The sequence below is a fragment of the Salmo trutta genome, chromosome 20 (genome assembly GCF_901001165.1).
Source record: "Salmo trutta chromosome 20, fSalTru1.1, whole genome shotgun sequence".
NCBI lineage: Eukaryota > Metazoa > Chordata > Actinopteri > Salmoniformes > Salmonidae > Salmo > Salmo trutta.
In genome coordinates, this window is record NC_042976.1 from 2,787,663 (window position 1) to 2,808,644 (window position 20,982).

Consider the following 20,982-nt stretch of genomic DNA (forward strand, 5'->3'; position numbering starts at 1 on the left):
CCCCACAACAACATTTTCTAAAAAATATTCCTCTAAGTTGATGCCGTCTTATTTTGTTAATATAGTAATAATAAGAAGAAAGAAAAGTGAATCAAACCTCAAAAGCTTCTTCATTATCAATCCATCTCCCAGTATCTGGCAGTTTCCCCACTGACACTCTGTTCCCTATATAGTCCACTGCTTCTAACCAGGGCCTATAGGACACTTTGGTAGCGAATAGGGTGCCATTTTGGGACACAGTTTCCAGTGTGTGCATTTACAGAGTAATAACAGGATGTCAGGATCAGGCAGCTCTGGGTTCAAGCACTATTTGAAATCACTTCAAATGCTTTAGCTGGGTTTGATTGGCTGCTTGACAGTTACAATGGAACCAGCAGGCAGTTCCTATATGCGCAAACACCATCCACCTGCTACTCCAGGCAGGCTAGAGCTAACACTTAAAAGTATTTGAAAGATCTCAAATAGTATTTGAACCCAGGCGTGCCCTACAGGAGGCCTCTTCTTCTAGAGACTACCACGCCTTTACAGCTAGGCTGCGTCCCAAATGGCACCCTATTCCCTACATAGTGCACTACTTTAGACCAGTGCCCTATGGGCCGTAGCACCCTATTCCCTACATAGTGCACTACTTTTGACCAGAGCCCTATGGCACCTTATGTAGGGAATAGGATTCCATTTGGGTCGCAGTTCCCAGCCTCTTTACTGCTGACTGACTTAGGTCTAGTTTCTAGTGACAGACTTCAGAGAAAAACACTGAACACAACAGGATGTGGCATTAACACCAACCACTGATTCGGTTCACCTAGTTAGAAATCAAAGGGTTTTTTCCTTTTTTTCTGATAACAGAAAATGTCCGTAAACATGCCGGTACAGCAGATTTACATGGCCTATAACAAAATGACGGTCAATGGAGAAAAGGATAACGTGTACATTTAATAACTAACAAGATATGGTGCTGTAACTACTGTATTTAGTGGAGCCTATTAGTCTGCTAACAACAGCAAAAATACAACTGTGCCACTGGTAAGGAATCTGTTAAGCTAACTCCATCTATTCTAATGGGAATGCAAATACCTCCATATATCCATATGTACTAAATCAAAACTCTTGGGCAAATTTTTTTTTTAAAAACAACTAGAAAGATTATCTGTTGTGGTCCTTTAGTCGGAATCAATCTATACTTTAACCCACTTTACCACTTAGTGTCTGTGATACTCCCAATGACAGACAAGTAAACCAATTTAAAGCCCCGTGATAGGAGGAGAGCTAGAGAGTTATGAGGAGAGATTTCCCCTCTAGTCCGTCACTGTTGATTTGGTGTCTGTCAGAGTTAGACTCAGCTAGCTAAAGGTTAAAACTCAGCAGGAAAAAGAGTTGAAATGATAATCAGAATCATCTCTGTAGTTGCCTGGTTTTTTACCCTTCTCTGTCCCAGCCACGGTGAGATCTCTACTTTATGTTTTATTATATACTAATATATATATATTTATATATATATATATATATATATATATATATATATATATATCATGTTAGTAATGTCATTCATTTTTAGAAAATAGAGATTGTATTTCTAAAAGTCATGGAAATGTATATAGGTTTATTCCTCTTCAACCTGTCTGGGATAAAAGGCCACAAGAAATGTGGCTGTCTAAAATACCATTGTTTTCCATTGGATACATTTTTTGTTGTTGTTGTGAGAAAAAAAGTGCCACGTTTCCTCAAACAAATGACTTTCCGTTGAGATTCTACAGTATGTTATCTTCTCTCTTCTCGTTTCACTCTGACTGTCTCCCCTCCCAGGGATTCAGGTGATGCAGCCTGCGAACCGAACACTTAACCCCGACGGTACTGTCTCCATCACCTGTAGTCACACAAACCCAGATGGGCTCTTTGTTATTGACGCCAGGCTGAACAGACTCAATAACTCTGATATTACCATGGTTTGTCAGGTGAGCCACCTCACACACTCCGCTCCAGCCACCCCCCACTGCTTCAAGTCCCCATGACAGGTGTCCAGACCATAGGGGGGGACCGAGTACTCTGGTCCCTTTCTCCTCGCCTATGGAATGCTCTCCCTGACCATCTGAAAGACGCTCCATCTACAGACCAACCCTATCTGTCAAGACTCTTTTAGCCCTGTTTTTTAACTGCCTTGATTCTTTAATTCAATTCAATTTAATTCAACTTTATGACTTTATTAATTTATGACTTTATAACTTTATAACTTTATTCATTTATGACTTTGACTTTATAACTTCCTTAATTTATGACTTTATGACTTTATAACTTCATGACTTTATAACTTTATTAATTTATGACTTTATAAATGTATGACTTTATAACTTTATTAATTTATGACTTTATAACTTTATAAATGTATGACTTTATAACTTTATTAATTTATGACTTTATGACTTTATAACTTTATTAATTTATTCATTTATGACTTTATGACTTTATAACTTTATTAATTTATGACTTTATAACTTTATTAATTTATGACTTTATAACTTTATAACTTTATTAATTTATGACTTTATAACTTTGTATTTTTTGTCTTTATTGTTGTTTTTTTGTTTGTTGTTTAGTTTCTGCCTACGTAGAGTATTGAGATTCCTCTGTAAATGAAATGTATTATTATTATTATTAGGTAAATAACAGTCAGATGGCTGACTGCACCTACATGAAGGTGACACGGAACCAGTACAAGTTCACATTACACAACTTAAAGGCTGATGACATCAGTGGTCTGTTCCAGTGTGAGTTCTCATTGTCATCTGCTATTACCATGAAACCCATCAAAACTGTAGTGGGGAACCGCTCCACCAAACTGCTGCCAGGTTAGTGGAACATTTCCTTTGTACATTTTTAAGTTATGTCCCAAATGCTGTAATACCTATTAGGGTGCACTACTTTTGACCAGGGATCTGGTCTAAATTAGTGAACCATACACTATAGGGTTCCACTTGGGACACAAGCCTTAGATTGATTACCTGTGTTATATGTTTAGAAAGTTCAAATGATTCATGTGATGTACAGCAGGTTACAGTATGTAACTAAATATTGCATTTGATAGTGATTGCATAATTTATCAATACAAATCCAGTAGGAATTACTGCAATGTCTGACTGGCATATGGTAGTGTATAGATATTCCATGAAGTACTTTATAATGTATTATGATAATGGTGGTGTATAGATATTCCATGAAGTACTTCATAATGTATTATGATAATGATAGTTTCTAGATATTCCATGAAATACTTCATAATGTATTATGATAATGGTAGTTTCTAGATATTCCATGAAGTACTTCATAATGTATTATGATAATGGTTGTTTCTAGATAATCCATGAAGTACTTGATACTGTATTATGATAATGGTAGTTTCTAGATATTCCATGAAATACTTCATAATGTATTATGATAATGGTGGTGTCTAGATATTCCATGAAGTACTTCATAATGTATTATGATAATGGTAGTTTCTAGATATTCATGAAGTACTTTTACATTTTACATTTTAGTCATTTAGCAGATGCTCTTATCCAGAGCGACTTACAGTAGTGAATGCATACATTTCATACATTTATTATATATGTTTTTTTTCCCGTACTGGTCCCCCATGGGAATCGAACCCACAACCCTGGCGTTGCAAACACCATGCTCTACCAACTGAGCCACACAGGACCACATACTTCATAGAGCTTCAATGCCATACAACACTCCTTCCGTGGCCTCCAACTGCTTTCAAATGCTAGTAAAACTAAATGCATGCTCTTCAACCGATTGTTGCCCGCACCCGCCCGCCCGTCCAGCATCACTACTCTGGACGGTTCTGACTTAGAATATGTGGACAACTACAAATACCTAGGTGTCTGGTTAGACTGTAAACTCTCCTTCCAGACTCACATCAAACATCTCCAATCCAAAATTAAATCTAGAATTGGCTTCCTATTTCGCAAACAAAGCCTCCTTCACTCATGCTTCACCCTCGTAAAACTGACTATCCTACCGATCCTTGACTTCGGCGATGTCATTTACAAAATAGCCTCCAACACTCTACTCAGCAAATTGGATGTAGTCTATCACAGTGCCATCCATTTTGTCACCAAAGCCCCATATACTACCCTCCACTGCAACCTGTACTGTTGTTAGGAGAATTAAGTTCTCAATGTTCTTAAACTGAAATTCAATTAAACTACTCAGTCTGTAACCCAGAATGTGTAAGATTCCGGTTGAATGAAACAGACGGAGACCCAGCTTACAATGATCGTAATGTTTATTCACGAGGGCTCTAAATATCAAACAATGTACATAGCCTTTTATACCTCACACGTTTGGTTATACCATATGTCACACCCCTTATAAATGCCCCTCCTCTTCTCTAACGCTGCCAATGCATATTTACCAGTCTTCTCCAACACATACATTGCTTATCATATCCTGCAACATGTTACATAATCTACTGCAAGCCCAATGGTTTCTCCCATCCCTGGGTGGGGAGACCTCTTTCCTGTTATTAGTTTCACAGTGGTCACAAGTTGTCTGTTAACCTCTCTGGGGTATGTGGGACGATTTCGTCCCACCTACGTAACAGTCACTTCAATCCAGTGGCGCGATTTTTGAATCGTTAGAAATGCTATAACTTCAATTTCTCAAACATATGACTATTTCACAGCTATTTAAAGACAAGAATCTCGTTAATCTAACCCCACTGTCCGATTTCAAAAAGGCTTTACAACAAAAGCAAAACATTAGATTATGTTAGCAGAGTACCCAGCCAGAAAAAATCTGACACCCATTTTTCAAGCTAGCATATCATGTCACATAAACCAAAACCACAGCTAAATGCAGCACTAACCTTTTATAATCTTCATCAGATGACACACCTAGGACATTGTGTTATACAATACATGCATGTCTGTTCAATCAAGTTCATATTTATATCAAAAACCAGCTTTTTACATTAGCATGTGACGTTCAGAAAAAGCATAACCACCGCAAACTTCCGGTGAATTTACTAACAGTTTGCTAAATTACTCACGATAAACGTTCACAAAAAGCATAACAATTATTTTAAGAATTATAGATACATTACCCCTCTATGCACTCGATATGTCCGATTTTAAAATAGCTTTTCGGATGAAGCACATTTTGCAATAATCTAAGTACATAGCCCGGCATTACAGGGCTAGCTATTTAGATACCCACCCAGTTCAGCCTCCACCAAAATCACATTTCCTATAAGAAAAATGTTCTTACCTTGCTTGTTCTTCATCAGAATACACTGCCAGGACTTCTACTTCAATAACAAATGTTGGTTTGGTCCCAAATAATCCATCGTTATATTCCAACAGCGACGTTTTGTTCGTGAGTTCTAGACACTATCAGAATGCTTCCTCACGGTCCCGCGCATGGCGCGTTGGCTTGTCAAAAATGTCTAAATATTCCATTACCGTACTTCGAAGCATGTCAACCGCTGTTTAAAACAAATTTTTATGCCATTTATGTCGTAGAGAAGTGATAATATTCCGACCGGGAGTATGCATTGAGCCTAAACAGCCGAATAAAATTTCTCCTCAGAAGCGACTCATGCACGCGCATCATTGAAAGGTCCTCCGAGCATCCACTTACAAAAGGCGATAATATGTTTCAACCTGAGGCTCCCTCGTAAACCTTCAGTTATTTCGCGGGCTCTGAGAGCCTATTGGAGCCCTGGGAATTGTCACGTTACAGCTAAGATCCTTACTTTTCAATAAAAAGAGGTAAGACGCACGACTCCTTGTCAGACAGGGTACTTCCTGCTTGAAGCCTTGTCAGGTTTTTGCCTGCCATAGGAGTTCTGTTATACTCACAGACACCATTCAAACAGTTTTAGAAAATTCAGAGTGTTTTCTATCCAAACCTGAACAATAATATGCATATTCTAGCTTCTGAGTTGGTGTAGGAGGCAGTTAAAAATGGGAACATATTTTTTCCAAAATTCTCAATACTGCCCCCTATACCAAACAGGTTAACAGTTTTCCTTTTCCTTGAATGTCTCACTTACATTACTAAATAGTAAAGTCTTAGCTTGTCCTATGCACACACAGTTATAGAATTAGTCTTATAATCACTCAGTTATATATACTCAGTTATATATTTACAGGGTGGAATCATTTAGTCAAAACCTTAAACATATAAATGATTTTATCAATTCACCCTATTGACTAAATATTACACACACACTATTACACATCTATTTTTATTGGATTCAGAAATGTCATACAAAATCAAACTAAATTCAATACAGTGAGGGAAAAAAGTATTTGATCCCTTGCTGATTTTGTACGTTTGCCAACTGACAAAGAAATGATCAGTCTATAATTTTAATGGTAGGTTTATTTGAACAGTTAGAGACAGAATAACAACAACAAAAAATCCAGAAAAACGCATGTCAAAAATGTTATAAATTGATTTGCATTTTAATGAGGGAAATAAGTATTTGACCCCCTCTCAATCAGAAAGATTTCTGGCTCCCAGGTGTCTTTTATACAGGGAACGAGCTGAGATTAGGAGCACACTCTTAAAGGGAGTGCTCCTAATCTCAGTTTGTTACCTGTATAAAAGACACCTGTCCACAGAAGCAATCAATTAATCAGATTCCAAACTCTCCACCATGGCCAAGACCAAAGAGCTCTCCAAGGCAATACAAAATCCTCATCTTCTACACTATGGGTCAAGTTACCACTTTCTGACTTCGAGTGGTTCATGGTGTATTAGGAATATGGCTCCACCAATCAGACAGCTCAGACTGACCAGTACCCCTGTAAAGCCCCACCCCTTCCCGGAGAACGTATCACTGGCTAGAGGCCAACCCATACTTTCACTTCTATGAACGCACACAGTGAGGATTGGGCGCGTTAGGGAACCTTTGTTAGAGAGGTAACCCCCCGAACCTTATTGGTGTATTCGGTTCTTCTCCTAACTCTGTGATTGTTCGACAGTGTCAGTGTGTCTTACCCTCTTACAATGTGTGATATGCACCCAGGTAGCTCTTTCAGCTATTCTCACCGCGAAGGCTGTCACCAGAAGTACTTGGTATGGGCCCTCCCACCACGGCTGCTTCCAGTTCTTTTCTCCTCAGGGACTGGATCCACACCCAGTCTCCTGGTTGGATTGAGTGAATCACCTTCTCCTGTAATTCACCTGTTGGACACAAAATCTCAGACATACGGGTTTGGTTAACAAACATATCAAATCAAATCAAATTTATTTATATAGCCCTTCGTATATCAGCTGAAATCTCAAAGTGCTGTACAGAAACCCAGCCTAAAACCCCAAACAGCAAGCAATGCATGTGAAAGAGGCACGGTGGCTAGGAAAAACTCCCTAGGAAAAACTCCCTAGAAAGGCCAAAAACCTAGGAAGAAACCTAGAGAGGAACCAGGCTATGAGGGGTGGCCAGTCCGCTTCTGGCTGTGCCGGGTGGATATTATAACAGAACATGGTCAAGATGTTAAAATGTTCATAAATGACCAGCATGGTCAAATAATAATAATCATTGTAGTTGTCGAGGGTGCAACAAGCACGTCCGGTGAACAGGTCAGGGTTCCGTAGCCGCAGGCAGAACAGTTGAAACTGGAGCAGCAGCATGGCCAGGTGGACTGGGGACAGCAAGGAGTCATCATGCCAGGTAGTCCCGAGGCATGGTCCTAGGGCTCAGGTCCTCCGAGAGAAAGAAAGAAAGAGAGAAAGAGAGAGAGAATTAGAGAGAGCATATTTAAATTCACACAGGACACCGGATAAGACAAGAGAATACTCCAGATGAAACAGACTGACCCTAGCCCCCCGGCACATAAACTACTGCAGCATAAATACTGGAGGCTGAGACAGGAGGGATCAGAAGACACTGTGGCCCCATCCGATGATACCCCCGGACAGGGCCAAACAGGCAGGATATAACCCCACCCACTTTGCCAAAGCACAGCCCCCACACCACTAGAGGGATGTCTACAACCACCAACTTACCGTCCGAAGACAAGGCCGAGTATAGCCCACAGAAATCTCCGCCATGGCACAACCCAAGGGGGGGCGCCAACCCAGACAGGAAGACCACGTCAGTGACTCAACCCACTCAAGTGACGCACCCCTCCCATGGACGGCATGGAAGAACACCAGTAAGTCAGTGACTCAGCCCCTGTAATAGGGTTAGAGGCAGAGAATCCCAGTGGAAAGAGGGGAACCGGCAAGGCAGAGACAGCAAGGGCGGTTCGTTGCTCCAGCCTTTCCGTTCACCTTCACACTCCTGGGCCAGACTACACTTAATCATAGGACCTACTGAAGAGATAAGTCTTCAGTAAAGACTTAAAGGTTGAGACTGAGTCTACGTCTCTCACATTGGTAGGCAGACTATTCCATAAAAATGGAGCTCTATAGGAGAAAGCCCTACCTCCAGCCGTTTGCTTAGAAATTCTAGGGACAATTAGGAGGCCTGCGTCTTGTGACCGTAGCGTACGTGTAGGTATGTACGGCAGGACCAAATCGGAAAGATAGGTAGGAGCAAGCCCATGTAATGCTTTGTAGGTTAGCAGTAAAACCTTGAAATCAGCCCTTGCCTTAACAGGAAGCCAGTGTAGGGAGGCTAGCACTGGAGTAATATGATCAAAATTTTTGGTTCTAGTCAGGATTCTAGCAGCCGTATTTAGCACTAACTGAAGTTTGTTTAGTGCTTTATCCGGGTAGCCGGAAAGTAGAGCATTGCAGTAGTCCAGCCTAGAAGTAACAAAAGCATGGATTAATTTTTCTGCGTCATTTTTGGACAGAAAGTTTCTGATTTTTGCAATGTTACGTAGATGGAAAAAAGCTGTCCTTGAAACAGTCTTGATGTGTTCTTCAAAAGAGAGATCAGGGTCCAGAGTAACACCGAGGTCCTTCACAGTTTTATTTGAGACGACTGTACAACCATCCAGATTAATTGTCAGATTGAACAGAAGATCTCTTTGTTTCTTGGGACCTAGAACAAGCATCTCTGTTTTGTCCGAGTTTAAAAGTAGAAAGTTTGCAGCCATCCACTTCCTTATGTCTGAAACACAGGCTTCTAGCGAGGGCAATTTTGGAGCTTCACCATGTTTCACAGTCTTCTCATGTGTTCTGCTAGTATATCTTCAAATTCTATGTCTAAATGTTCTAGTATTCCTAACTCTGGCGTTCTATATGGTTTACCTGATCAGCTAAAATGTAATACAATATTTAAAGAGATAGATCCTAGTAAACCAACTCTAGGGATAATATCTGGACCTAATATTTTAGCTACCATAATCGTATCCTCCAAGTAAGTTGGGAATGCTTCTACCCATTTAATATACTTATCTATTATAAAAAATGTTTTAAGTAGTTCGTTATCCAATAGGCCACAAAGTGTTTCCTAATATACCCTACCACCTGCTCTACTATCCCCCTGTTGACACATGGCTCTGCGCATGTGTCAATCTTGCCGCATATCTAAACAATGACTTGGGTAGTATGGATAACTTATCCTTGTACCAAATCCCCTCTGTATAGACAGCTCCTAACTTTTACTATTTCGCAATCTCTTTCATTGGAGCTCTGGACTGACATTTTTAATATAGCTATGTCTATGTTTACTTCCTCTTTTAAGAACAGCTGTGTCGACGGCTTGCGGTTTAAGACCTGCCTGTTTTGCTTCTGCATCTGCTTTCCTAGTCCATTCTATCTTATCTCTGGCTGCCATAGCTTTACCATATATCAATTCACTGAGCTTTCCGGTATGTAATGAAAGTGGGATATCCACACACGACAATAGTTAATCATTCCAAGAAAACTCATCATCTGTTTCTTAGTAAGTGGTTTAGGTACTTCTAAAATGGCTGCTTTTCTGGTAGAGTTAAGTGTTCTCCCTTCCTATGCTATGGTATGTCCAAGATAGACAACTTCCCTTTTCCATAGTCGCAACTTCTTCTTTCTTACTTTGTGTCCCTGTTCTGCCAAAAACATTAATAGTCCTAACGTATGTGCCTACAGCCCTCCTGAGAAGGGTTTGTCACTAAAATATTATTTACATAAATCAAAATTTAATTTATTTCCTGTTATTAGTTTCATAACTGTATGCTCTCGTTGGCCCTCACTACATATTCGTCGCCAAACCCACATGCTCCAGGTCATCTATAAGTCTTTGCTAGGTAAAGCCCCGCCTTATCTCAGCTCACTGGTCACCATAGCAACACCCACTTGTAGCACGCGCTCCAGCAGGTCAATTTCACTGGTCATCCCCAAAGCCAACACCTCATTTGGCCGCCTTTCCTTCCAGTTCTCTGCTGCCAATGACTGGAACAAATAGCAAAAATCACTGAAGCTGGAGTCTTATATCTCCCTCTCTAACTTCAAGCATCAGCTATCAGAGCAGCTTACCGACCACTGCAGCTGTACACAGCCCATCTGTAAATAGCCCACCCAACTACCTCATCCCCATATTGTTATTTATCTTCTTGCTCTTTTGCACCCCAGTATCTCTACTTGCACATCATCATCTACACATCTATCACTCCAGTGTTAATGCTAAATTATAATTATTTCGCCACTATGGCCTATTTAAATAAAGGTGAAATATATATATTTTTTTTAAATAATAATAATAATATATTATGATAATGGTAGTTTCTAGATATTCCAGGAAATACTTCATAATGTATTATGATAATGGTAGTTTCTAGATATTCCAGGAAATACTTCATAATGCATTATGATAATGTATTTTATCATGTCTAAACTCCATTTCCTCCTCTGTTGTGTTTGCTATACTTTACGTTTTCCCGGAAAAGGTTGTGTTTAAAATATTCCATGTTTTTGACTGTCTGTTCCCAGGACTAGCAGGAGATGCTCCTTCCCCTCTACCTCCTCTACCTGCGTCTCCTGAGGCTGAGCTGATTGACCAACTGAAGTGGATTGTGATTGGCCTGTCTGTGTTCCTCTGCTTCTACAGCTTCACCATCACCTTCTTCTATATCAGGCTGAGGGTCAGGCTCATTATAATATACACCGTTACAGCTGATTGGCTGATTAAAATGTCAGGAGAGGAAAACAATCAACAGGCTTTCCTCTCCTGACATTTCAATAAGCCAATCAACAGGCTTCAAGTATAACTTGTGTTAGGAACACTTTATATAGTATTCATGTCAAAGACATCATTATTTCAAGCTATGTTTGTGAAGATAGGAGTTTCTGTTCCTTAATGTTATTCATTGCCAAGCACCGGACTTTTCTTTTGCTTACTTCTCTGATCTCTAGTGTTTTGGGGTCATTTTTTCCAGGTCCTTCGATCTGAGGAGCTATATGATTCGCTGACATACGTCCCCATGCAGGTTTGGATCCTTTTTTTTAATGAGAGATCAGATTTGAGTCCAAACAATATAGGACTGGTTTCCTGGAAACAGATTACGTCTTGGACTAGGCTCAATCTGTGTCCAGGAAACTGCCCATTAATGTTTGAAGTGCTGGCACAACCTAAAGCTCTTACACTGAGTTCAAGTTGTTGCAGTGAGAAACATATACAGTGCCTTCAGAAAGTATTCAGACCCGTTGACCTTTTCCACATTTTGTTACGTTACAGCCTTATTCTAAAATTGACACAATACCCCATAATGACAAAGTGAAAACAGTTTTATAAAAAATAAAAAACAGAAATAACTTAGTTACATAAGTATTCAGACCCTTTGCTATGAGACTTGAAATTGAGCTCAGCTGCATCCTGTTTCCATTGATCATCCTTGAGATGTTTCTACAGCTTCAATGGAGTCCAGCTGTGGTAAATTCTAATTGATTGGACATGATTCATGGGGGTAGCAGGTAGCCTAGTGGTTAGAGCGTTGGGCCAGTAACCGAAAGGTTGGTAGATTGAATCCCCGAGCTGACAAGGTAAGAATCTGTCGTTCTGCCCCTGAACAAGGCAGTTAACCCACTGTTCCCCGGTAGGCCATCATTGTAAATAAGAATTTGTTCTTAACTGACTTGTTCTTTAAAAAAAATGTAAAAGGATTGTGTTGAGGCACACATCTGGGAAAGGGTACCAAAAAAAATGTCTGCAGCATTGAAGGTCCCCAAGAATACAGTGGCCTCCATCATTCTTAAATGGAAGAAGTTTGGGAACCACCAAGACTTTTCCAAGAGCTGGCCGCCCGGCTAAACTGAGCAATCGGGGGAGAGGGGCCTTGGGCAGGGAGGTGACCAAGAACCCGGGAGAACCTTCCAGAACCTTGCAGCACTCCACCAATCAGGCCTTTATGGCAGAGTGGCCAGGCAGAAGCCACTACTCAGTAAAAGGCACATGACAGCCCGCTTGGAGTTTGCCAAAAGGCACCTAAAGGACTCTCAGACCATAAGAAACAAGATTCTCTGGTCTGATGAAACCAGATTGAACTCTTTGGCCTGAATGCCAAGCATCACATCTGGAGGAAACCTGGCACCATCCCAACGGTAAAGCATGATGGTGGCAGCATCATGCTGTGGGTATGTTTTTCAGCGGCAGGGACTGGGAGACTAGTCAGGATCGAGGCAAAGATGAATGGAGCAAAGTACAGAGAGATCCTTGATGAAAACCAGCTCCAGAGCGCTCAAGACCTCAAACTGGGGCGACGGTTCACCGTCCAACAGGACAACGACCCTAAGCACACAGCCAAGACAACGCAGGAGTGACTTCGGGACAAGTCTCTGAATGTCCTTGAGTGTTCTAGCCAGAGCCTGGACTTGAACCTGATCGAACATCTCTAGAGTCCTGAAAATAGCTGTGCAGCAATGCTCCCCATCCAACCTGACAGAGATTGAGAGGATCTGCAGAGAAGAATGGGAGAAACTCCCCAAATACAAGTGTGCCAAGCTTGTAGCATCATACCCAAGAAGACTTTTAGACTGTAATCGCTGCCAAAGGTGCTTCAACAAAGTACTGAGTAAAGGGTCTGAATACTTATGTAAATGTGAGATTTCTGTTTTTTAGCAAAAATGTCAAAAACCTGTTTTTGCTACGTTGTTATGGGGCATTGTGTGTAGATTGATGAGGAAAAGTAACAATTTAATCAATCTTAGCATTGGGCTATAACCTAACAAAACGTTGAAAAAGTCAAGGTGTCTGAATACTTTTCAAAGGCAATGTAATTGCACAGTTATAAAAGCACATAATTGAAGCCAATATATTGGACAATTCTGTACATATTCATTATATTGTTTTGAAGATTATGTTAAAATAATAATATTTCTGTTCTAATTTGTTTCCTCAGCCTAATCAGACCCAACCTACGGTGAGAATATTCAATACACATGCTTCCAACGTTGTCACAACAGTAGTTATAACTTGTCAACAATGTGATCTAACTTCTTGTTAAAGTCCAAGGGGTCTTTCCTCCTGGTTTAGGAACACTAATTATCCATGTTAGCTACGCCCTATCATTAAATAACGATCCTACTTTATCATTCAAGTCTAAAAGGGTAAATGTTAAAAGGTTCAAGTTGACATTTTCTGTATTTCAGACGGGAAGAGGGAACATTAATTCAACCTACATGGATATGAGGAAGGTACCAGTTGGAGTGAGAGGCTCACGATCCATCAACCACAATTCCCAACTCTTTACTTGCTGACCAAGTAAAGAGACCTTCAACTGATCAGATCAATCAATCAGATTCAGAACCATTCCTTTTTTTTTTTTTTTTTTTTTGTCATCTTAGCAGACGCTCTTATCCTGACTTACAGTAGTGAATGCATACATTTCATAGAATTTCATACATTTTTTTTTTCTGTGCTGGCCCCCCGTGGGAATCGAACCCACAACCCTGGTGTTGCAAACACTATGCTCTACCAACTGAGCTACAGGGAAGGCTTTTGAGGCCTAATGTATGAAAGAGCTGGTAACACTTCAAAGTCCAATGCTTTATTGGTTATAAGAATGTATAGAAGGCTTTTCTAAAGTCCCATCCCATGAAAACAATTATTTCTTTACGTTGATGACATTTTGCACGTTGATTCAGCATCGTTACACTGAGAGAGAAAAAAAGTTTTTAAAATGATGTGAAAACAACGTTGCGATGCTGCTTACTAGTCTAGAATGTGTTTGATATAAGTAAGGCTTTCCTGACTCGTCACAATGATTGTAGAAACAAAAAAAATGTGCTGCTTGTTATATTCAAATGGAATTTTAATAAACTTATGATGCATATTGGAGAGAGCAGAGTGATATGGGAATTCACAAGCTGAAAGAATTAAGCAGACTTACTTATTTCACAAAAAAAACAACAACATTGATTTCAAAGTTTAACAAACCATATAACTCTATGCACAAGGATGACTTTGAACAATATACACAGAATATGTCACCAAAAACACATTTACTAGAAGAACAGTGAAGATGCAAAGTTTGATAACAGAATTACGGTAAAATTTCCCTCTGTAGTTTTTATGCGACCACGTTCTTATCAAAACTCTGTTAAATATCTTCTCTGAATTAAGATTCAAAGATGTCTGAAGAAAAGAATGACGTGTCAGCTGTCACGTCCTGCCCATAGAAAGATGTTATTTTCTAGGGTAGAGTAGGTCAGGGTGTGACAGGGGGGGTGTTCTATATTTTCTATGTTCAGGTTCTAGTTTTGTATTTCTATGTTGGGGTTTTGTTTGGGATGCTCTCCAATTAGAGGCAGCTGGTCCTCGTTGTCTCTAATTGGAGATCATACTTAAGTAGGGTTTTTTTTTTTTTCCACCTGGGTTTGTGGGAGATTATCTTTGAGTCAGTGTATGTTTCACCTCTGTGTCACGGTTTGTTGTTTTTGTCATTCGGTTTATGTATGTATTGCATAGTTTCACAGTGTAAATAAAATGTGGAGCGACACACACGCTGCACTTTGGTCCGCTCCTCCTTTCGACAACCGTGACATCAGCTATGACATTACACGTTGAGTTTGACATTTTTTATTTTGGTTATTGAACTACAGTAGGTGAAGTGGATTTACATCTGGGTAACAGAATTGCGGTAACAGAATTGAGGTAACAGAATTTCATCATGGGTCCCTGATCTGTACTACACATAAATGCATAATTCTGAATATGAATGTCATTCTCGTCATGGTGATGTATCCTAAATAGATACACAAAGGTAGAAATATGCAATACTCTCCTTTGCATATTTGGGTATTATTCTACACACTGGCTATTATTCTAATGAGCTCGGCCCCTAAACATGACCAAATTTGATTGGTTCGGACCGGATCTAATCTGAACCAATCGTAGGTGTCTAAGTTTCACAAGTTTGGACATGATAGTATAGTACAGTAAAGCAGCGGTTCTCAAGCTATTTGACCCGGGACCGTTGGTTCCAGATTGTGACCCCCAAATGATGTATATAAACCCTGGATTGCTGATGCCATGTATTTGCCAGTGAGAGGCTTTGAAGCCACAGGTCGGCCATATTGGTGCTCTCCAGAAGAAGCAGCCCTCCATGGGAATGAATGGAATTACACAGTATTTCAATTAAATGTTTCAAGGACAAAATTACATGTATTAAAGTATTTTCTTGTTTTGAGGGCAGTAATCTTTAAAAATAATTATACTTGATGGAAAATGTTTTTATATTTTATAAAAAAAATATACATATGTTTAGCTCACATAATATAACTTAAAAGTAGGCTTTCAATTGTCTGTAACAGAATAAACCTGGCAAAAACAAAAGTAGACATTAATAAATGCATTTTTTTTTTATAGCTTCAAAACAGCGCTGTCTGTCGTCTAGTGTATATATGAAAGATTGGTCACTACCAGCCATGCATTTTCAAAATGCAAGATACAAAAATAAGCTGTGTTTTACACCTGGATTTTTAGCTGAAAGTCATTCATGTTAGCAGCCAATAGCAACTAGAGATATTATATCATGTTACTTCTCTGGAGTCCAAAACAAACAGAATCATATGGCCAACCTGTATGGACCCTGAGTTGCAGGATTTGGATGTTGTTTGGATGGATTGGTGTGCGTATAACGCAAACATCTAGCAACCCAAAGGTTGCAGGTTTGAATCTCATCAAGGACAACTTTAGCATTTGAGCAATTTTGCAACTACTTGATACTTTGCAACTTCTTAGCACGATAACCCTAATCTAACCCTAATGTTAACCATTAACCCTAAACTAACTCCTAACCTTAAAGTTAACCATTAACCCTATGACGTGTAGGAGTTTTCGGCCTGTGACAGAGAAGGTTGCTGGATCGAATCCCCAAGGTAAAAATATGTGGTTCTGCCCCCTGAGCAAGGCAGTTAACCCGCTGTTCCCCGTGGGCCAAAGTCAATTAAGGCAGCCCCGCCCGCACCTCTCTGATTCAGAGGGTTAAATGCGGAAGACACATTTCAGTTTAGTTGTACAACTGACTAGGTATCCCCGTTTCCTAACCTGGCTAACATTAGCAACCTAGCTAACATTAGCATTAGCCACATAGCTAACGTTAGCCACAACAAATTGGAATTTGTAACATATCATATGTTTTGTAAATTTGTAACATATTGTACTCATAAACTCCTCCTGAGTTTATGAGGAAGTGTATAGGAGATGTTGTACCCACTGTGACTATTAAAACCTACCCTAACCAGAAACTGTGGATAGATGGCGGCAAAACTGAAAGCGCGAACCACCGCATTTAACCATGGCAAGGTGACCGGGAATATGGCCGAATACAAAACAGTGTAGTTATTCTCTGATTTTCAACACTTGGGGCCCCACGTGCTCAATCCCCTCCTGTACTCCTAACATGGGATCCTGAGTGGCGCAGCGGTCTAAGGCACTGCATCTCAGTGCTTGAGGAGTCACCTACAGACCCCATGGATCGAATCCAGGCTGTATCACAACCAGCTGTGATCGGGCGGCGCGCAATTGTCCCAGCGTTGTTCAGGTAGGCCGTTATTGTAAATGTGAATTTGTTCTTAACTGACTTAATTAGTTAAATAAAGGTTAATTAAAAAATAAAATACTCCCTGTTCACCCATGACTGCATGGCACATCTCCAACTCAATCATCAAGTTTGCAGACGACACTACTTGATTACCAACAACGACGAGACGACCTGCAGGGAGGAGGTGAGGGCCCTCGGAGTGTGGTGTCAGGAAAATAACCTCACACTCAATGTCAACAAAACAAAGGAGATGATCGTGGACTTCAGGAAACAGCAGAGGGAGCAGCCCCCTATCTACATTGACGGGACAGCAGTGGAAAGTGTTAAATTCCTCGGTGTACACATCACGGACAAACTGAAATGGTCCACCCACACAGACAGCGTGGTGAAGAAGGCGCAACAGCGCCTCTACAACCTCAGGAGGCTGAAGAATTTTGGCTTGTCATCGAAAACCCTCGCAAACTTTTACAGATGCACAATTGAGAGAATCCTGTCGGGCTGTATCACCGCCTGGTACGGCAACTGCCCCGCCCACAACCGGAAGGCTCTCCAGAGGGTGGTGCGGTCTGCACAACGCATCACCGGGGGCAAACTACCTGCCCTCCAGGACACCTACACCACCCGACATCACAGGAAGGCCAAAAAGATCATTAAGGACAACAACCACCCGAGCCACTGCCTGTTCACCCCGCTATCATCCAGAAGGCGAGGTCAGTACAGATGCATCAAAGCTGGAACCGAGAGACTGAAAAACAGCTTCTATCTCAAGGCCATCAGACTGTTAAAAGGCCATCACTAACATTGAGTGGCTGCTGCCAACATACAGACTTGAAATCATTGGCCACTTTAATAAATGGATCATTAGTCACTTTAATAATGCCACTTTAATAATGTTTAAATATCTTACATTACTCATCTCATATGTATATACTGTATTTTATACCATCTATTGTATCTTGCCTATGCCCCTCTGTCATCGCTCATCCATATATTTATAATATGTATATATTCTTATTCCATTCCTCCACTGTCAGAACTAGAAGCACAAGCATTTCGCTACACTCGCAATAACATCTGCTAACCATTTGTATGTGACCAATACAATTTGATTTGAAATGGATGATGGACATCCATAAATTAATACATAATACATATCATACTAAATTGAGTGTGCTGGATTTACGTTTACGTTTACTATATTCCGTCTAATCTATGAGACCAGGCTGGTCTGTCTGGTCTGTCTGCACTGTACACTATCACTTTGAAGGGCAGCCTGCCTGCAGAATGCTAGTTGCTAACTAGGTAGCCCCTTTTTTCCCCCCAACATATACCAGAATATGTTACATCTTCATCCCATAATATTGAAGGCAGTACTATGTTACAGCTGCGTATCTTTATACATATAGCCAGTAGCCACCCAAACCAGGCTTATCTGAAACATGAACATGATCCATCAAATCACTTATCGGTTATTGCTCTGGCAAAGATGGCCTCCGTAGTAGATTTCTGAACTGTATTTTATATGGATAATAAACGTTTCGCTGGTTGGACAGACTATGCTTTCCATCTGATCCAAACTGATTAAATCAACGTTGTTTCAACGTAATTTTATCAACGTATGGTGACGTGGAATCTGCGTGTAAAATGCTTTGGATTTTTAAAAAGTAAATCACCGTAAGTAAATCACCGTAAGTTGTTGTTTTTTGAGGGTGAAATTATAACCACAGAATTGTCATTATGGTAACCAAATGGTAACCAAATGTCAACAAAGACATTGGATAAAATATGTTGAATTCGTACCTTTAAAACAAAGTCAGAACCTCACTTTGAGAACCACTGCAGTAGAGTAAAGTACAGTAGAGTTCAGTAGTTGAACGAAAAGCTGCCTCTCTCGACCTGTTCTAACTGTAGATGTGATATCACTTCCTGAACAGTTCCCTGTTCTCACTGTAGTTGTGACATCATTTCCTGCACAGTGCCCTGTTCTCACTGCAGATGTGAAATCATTGTTTACATTGTATTAATCCTGTACAGCTTTAAGTTAGCACACCATATCTCCCTCAGACTTTAGTAAGCCTGTAATATTGTTTATGTCAGCAGCTAAGCGTATCAATTAGCTAAGTAAGCTAGCATGGTGTATTTAGTAGCATGGTGTATTTAGTAGCATGGTGTATTTAGTAGTATGGTGTATTTAGTAGCATGGTGCATTTAGTAGCATGGTGTATTTAGTAGCATGGTGTATTTAGTAGCATGGTGTATTTAGTAGCATGGTGTATTTAGTAGCATGGTGTATTTAGTAGCATGGTGTATTTAGTAGCATGGTGTATTTAGTAGCATGGTGTATTTAGTAGCATGGTTGGCTTCTTGTCACTTCCTTTATGTATATATGCATAGAGAACATATATATATATATATTATCATTCCTTTATGCGTATAGGCATAGAGAACGTATATATATATATATATATTATGATTCCTTTAGTAACCACTCATACGCACGCTGGGTTAGTTAATCACTAAACATCTGAGAATTAAGAGCCTATTCAAAAGCCTCAGAACAGGAGTGCTGATCCTAGAATCAGGTTATTCATTGTGATTTAGGCCTAAAGGTCAAACTGATCCTAGGATCAGCGCTCTAACTGAGACGCTTTGTAAATATGGGCTTTTGTGAATATGGACGCTTTGTAAACATACTGCATTTAGAACCGTATGTCGAAGTTAACATTTCCTCAACATCGAGAGGTAACATCTATCTCCTACTGGGCTCCCAGTGGCTTAGTGGTCTAAGGGACTGCATCTCGGTGCAAGCAGGCGTCACTACAGTCCCTGGTTCAAATCCAGACTGAATCACAACCAGCAGTGATTGTGAGTCCCATAGGGTGGTCCAGGTTTGGTCGGGGGGTAGGTCGTCATTGTAAATAAGAATTTGTTCTTAATAACTGAGTTGCCGCTAGTTAAATAAAGGTAACATTTGAGATCCTACTCACCACTCCACCTCGTCAACAACACCACACTGATCTATCTTTGTTTCCATCTCAAAACTTTCCCAGTCAGCGGAAAACTATCTGGGTGTGAGTCACTCAGCCATGGTTACTGGTTATTTCATCATCAAACAGGCCACAGCATCGCCACAACATCACGTCCGCACTCATCTGGTTGTGACGAACTGCTGAAAACAGGTCTACAAGCCTAATTTGTTCATGTGTTACTCTGTTGTTGTTGTTTTTGTCGAACTGCTTTGCTTTATCTTGGCCAGGTCGCGGTTGTAAATGAGAACTTGTTCTCAACTGGCTTACCTGGTTAAATAAAGGTGAAATATATATATTATTTTTTATTTTTTAAACAAGCCTTGATATGTGTCTAAAGCCATATCGGAGTCAACAGTCATGTATCAAGGTATAGGCCTACCTACTTACACTGAGAGCAAAATATATTACCATGCTTTAAGTCAATTACTCCTAAAACTATAACTCTTATGTGACTAAATGCAACTTCAAAATTCAAATTTTAGCAAACGACATTGTATTAAGCCACATAAATCCATAATTTGCACAGCAAACCTTTTTACCCAGTAGGCACAGCACATCATTCCAACTTGGAAATGTGTTTAATATTTGGTTGAGATGTTGATCAATGGAGATTTTAACCTATTTTCACCCACTCAAAAAGTCTGTTGAAGTCTGTTGAATTGCAAATGTGTTATCACTAATGCTTTCAACCATTTAAAAGCACAACCAAGTTTCAAAATGGGAATACAATGTCAGATATTTTGTATTTATACAACAAATGAATGTGTTTCCATTGTGCTTCATGAACTGGATTAGAGTTGAGATTACATTTAAACTACATCCTGCAAATGGTAAATGCTGTTGGAGATTCTGCAGAGATTATTACAGTAGTGGTGAAGATCTTCACAGAACTGCAAGCTTTCTATGATGACATAAGAAGACATTTATAGTTACAGGAACCTCCAAATATGGCCATGGACGATGCTCATTTCAAGGTTGAATAAATACTGTTACATTAGTTTGTAAAATAGTCTTCTTTTTTGTCCATTTACTGT

At 40.0% G+C, this 20,982-nt stretch overlaps 1 protein-coding gene across 2 annotated transcripts; it reads left to right on the plus strand.

The window, feature by feature from the left end:
• The first annotated feature begins 1,294 nt into the window (after nucleotides 1-1,294).
• si:ch211-67e16.3 (uncharacterized) lies at nucleotides 1,295-13,734 on the plus strand. 2 transcript variants are annotated; one of them, XM_029702028.1, is made up of 7 exons: nucleotides 1,295-1,440; nucleotides 1,804-1,952; nucleotides 2,654-2,843; nucleotides 10,870-11,021; nucleotides 11,316-11,366; nucleotides 13,275-13,295; nucleotides 13,525-13,734. In XM_029702028.1, the coding sequence occupies exons 1-7, from the start codon at nucleotides 1,380-1,382 to the stop codon at nucleotides 13,630-13,632; spliced, it is 732 nt and encodes a 243-aa protein (XP_029557888.1). In that variant the 5' UTR covers nucleotides 1,295-1,379; the 3' UTR covers nucleotides 13,633-13,734. The 2 variants fall into 2 exon arrangements, with proteins under 2 accessions (XP_029557888.1, XP_029557889.1); XM_029702029.1 differs by having other exon boundaries at nucleotides 1,336-1,440; nucleotides 1,812-1,952.
• Nucleotides 13,735-20,982: the final 7,248 nt, after the last annotated feature.

Excerpts from the sequence above, each read along its gene's own strand:
- si:ch211-67e16.3 (XM_029702028.1), top strand. The coding sequence starts at position 1,380 with ATGATAATCAGAATCATCTCTGTAGTTGCCTGGTTTTTTACCCTTCTC. Across the intron at positions 1,953-2,653 it reads ATATTACCATGGTTTGTCAG|GTAAATAACAGTCAGATGGC; the intron begins GTGAGCCACCTC and ends TATTATTATTAG. Across the intron at positions 11,367-13,274 it reads TGACATACGTCCCCATGCAG|CCTAATCAGACCCAACCTAC; the intron begins GTTTGGATCCTT and ends TTGTTTCCTCAG.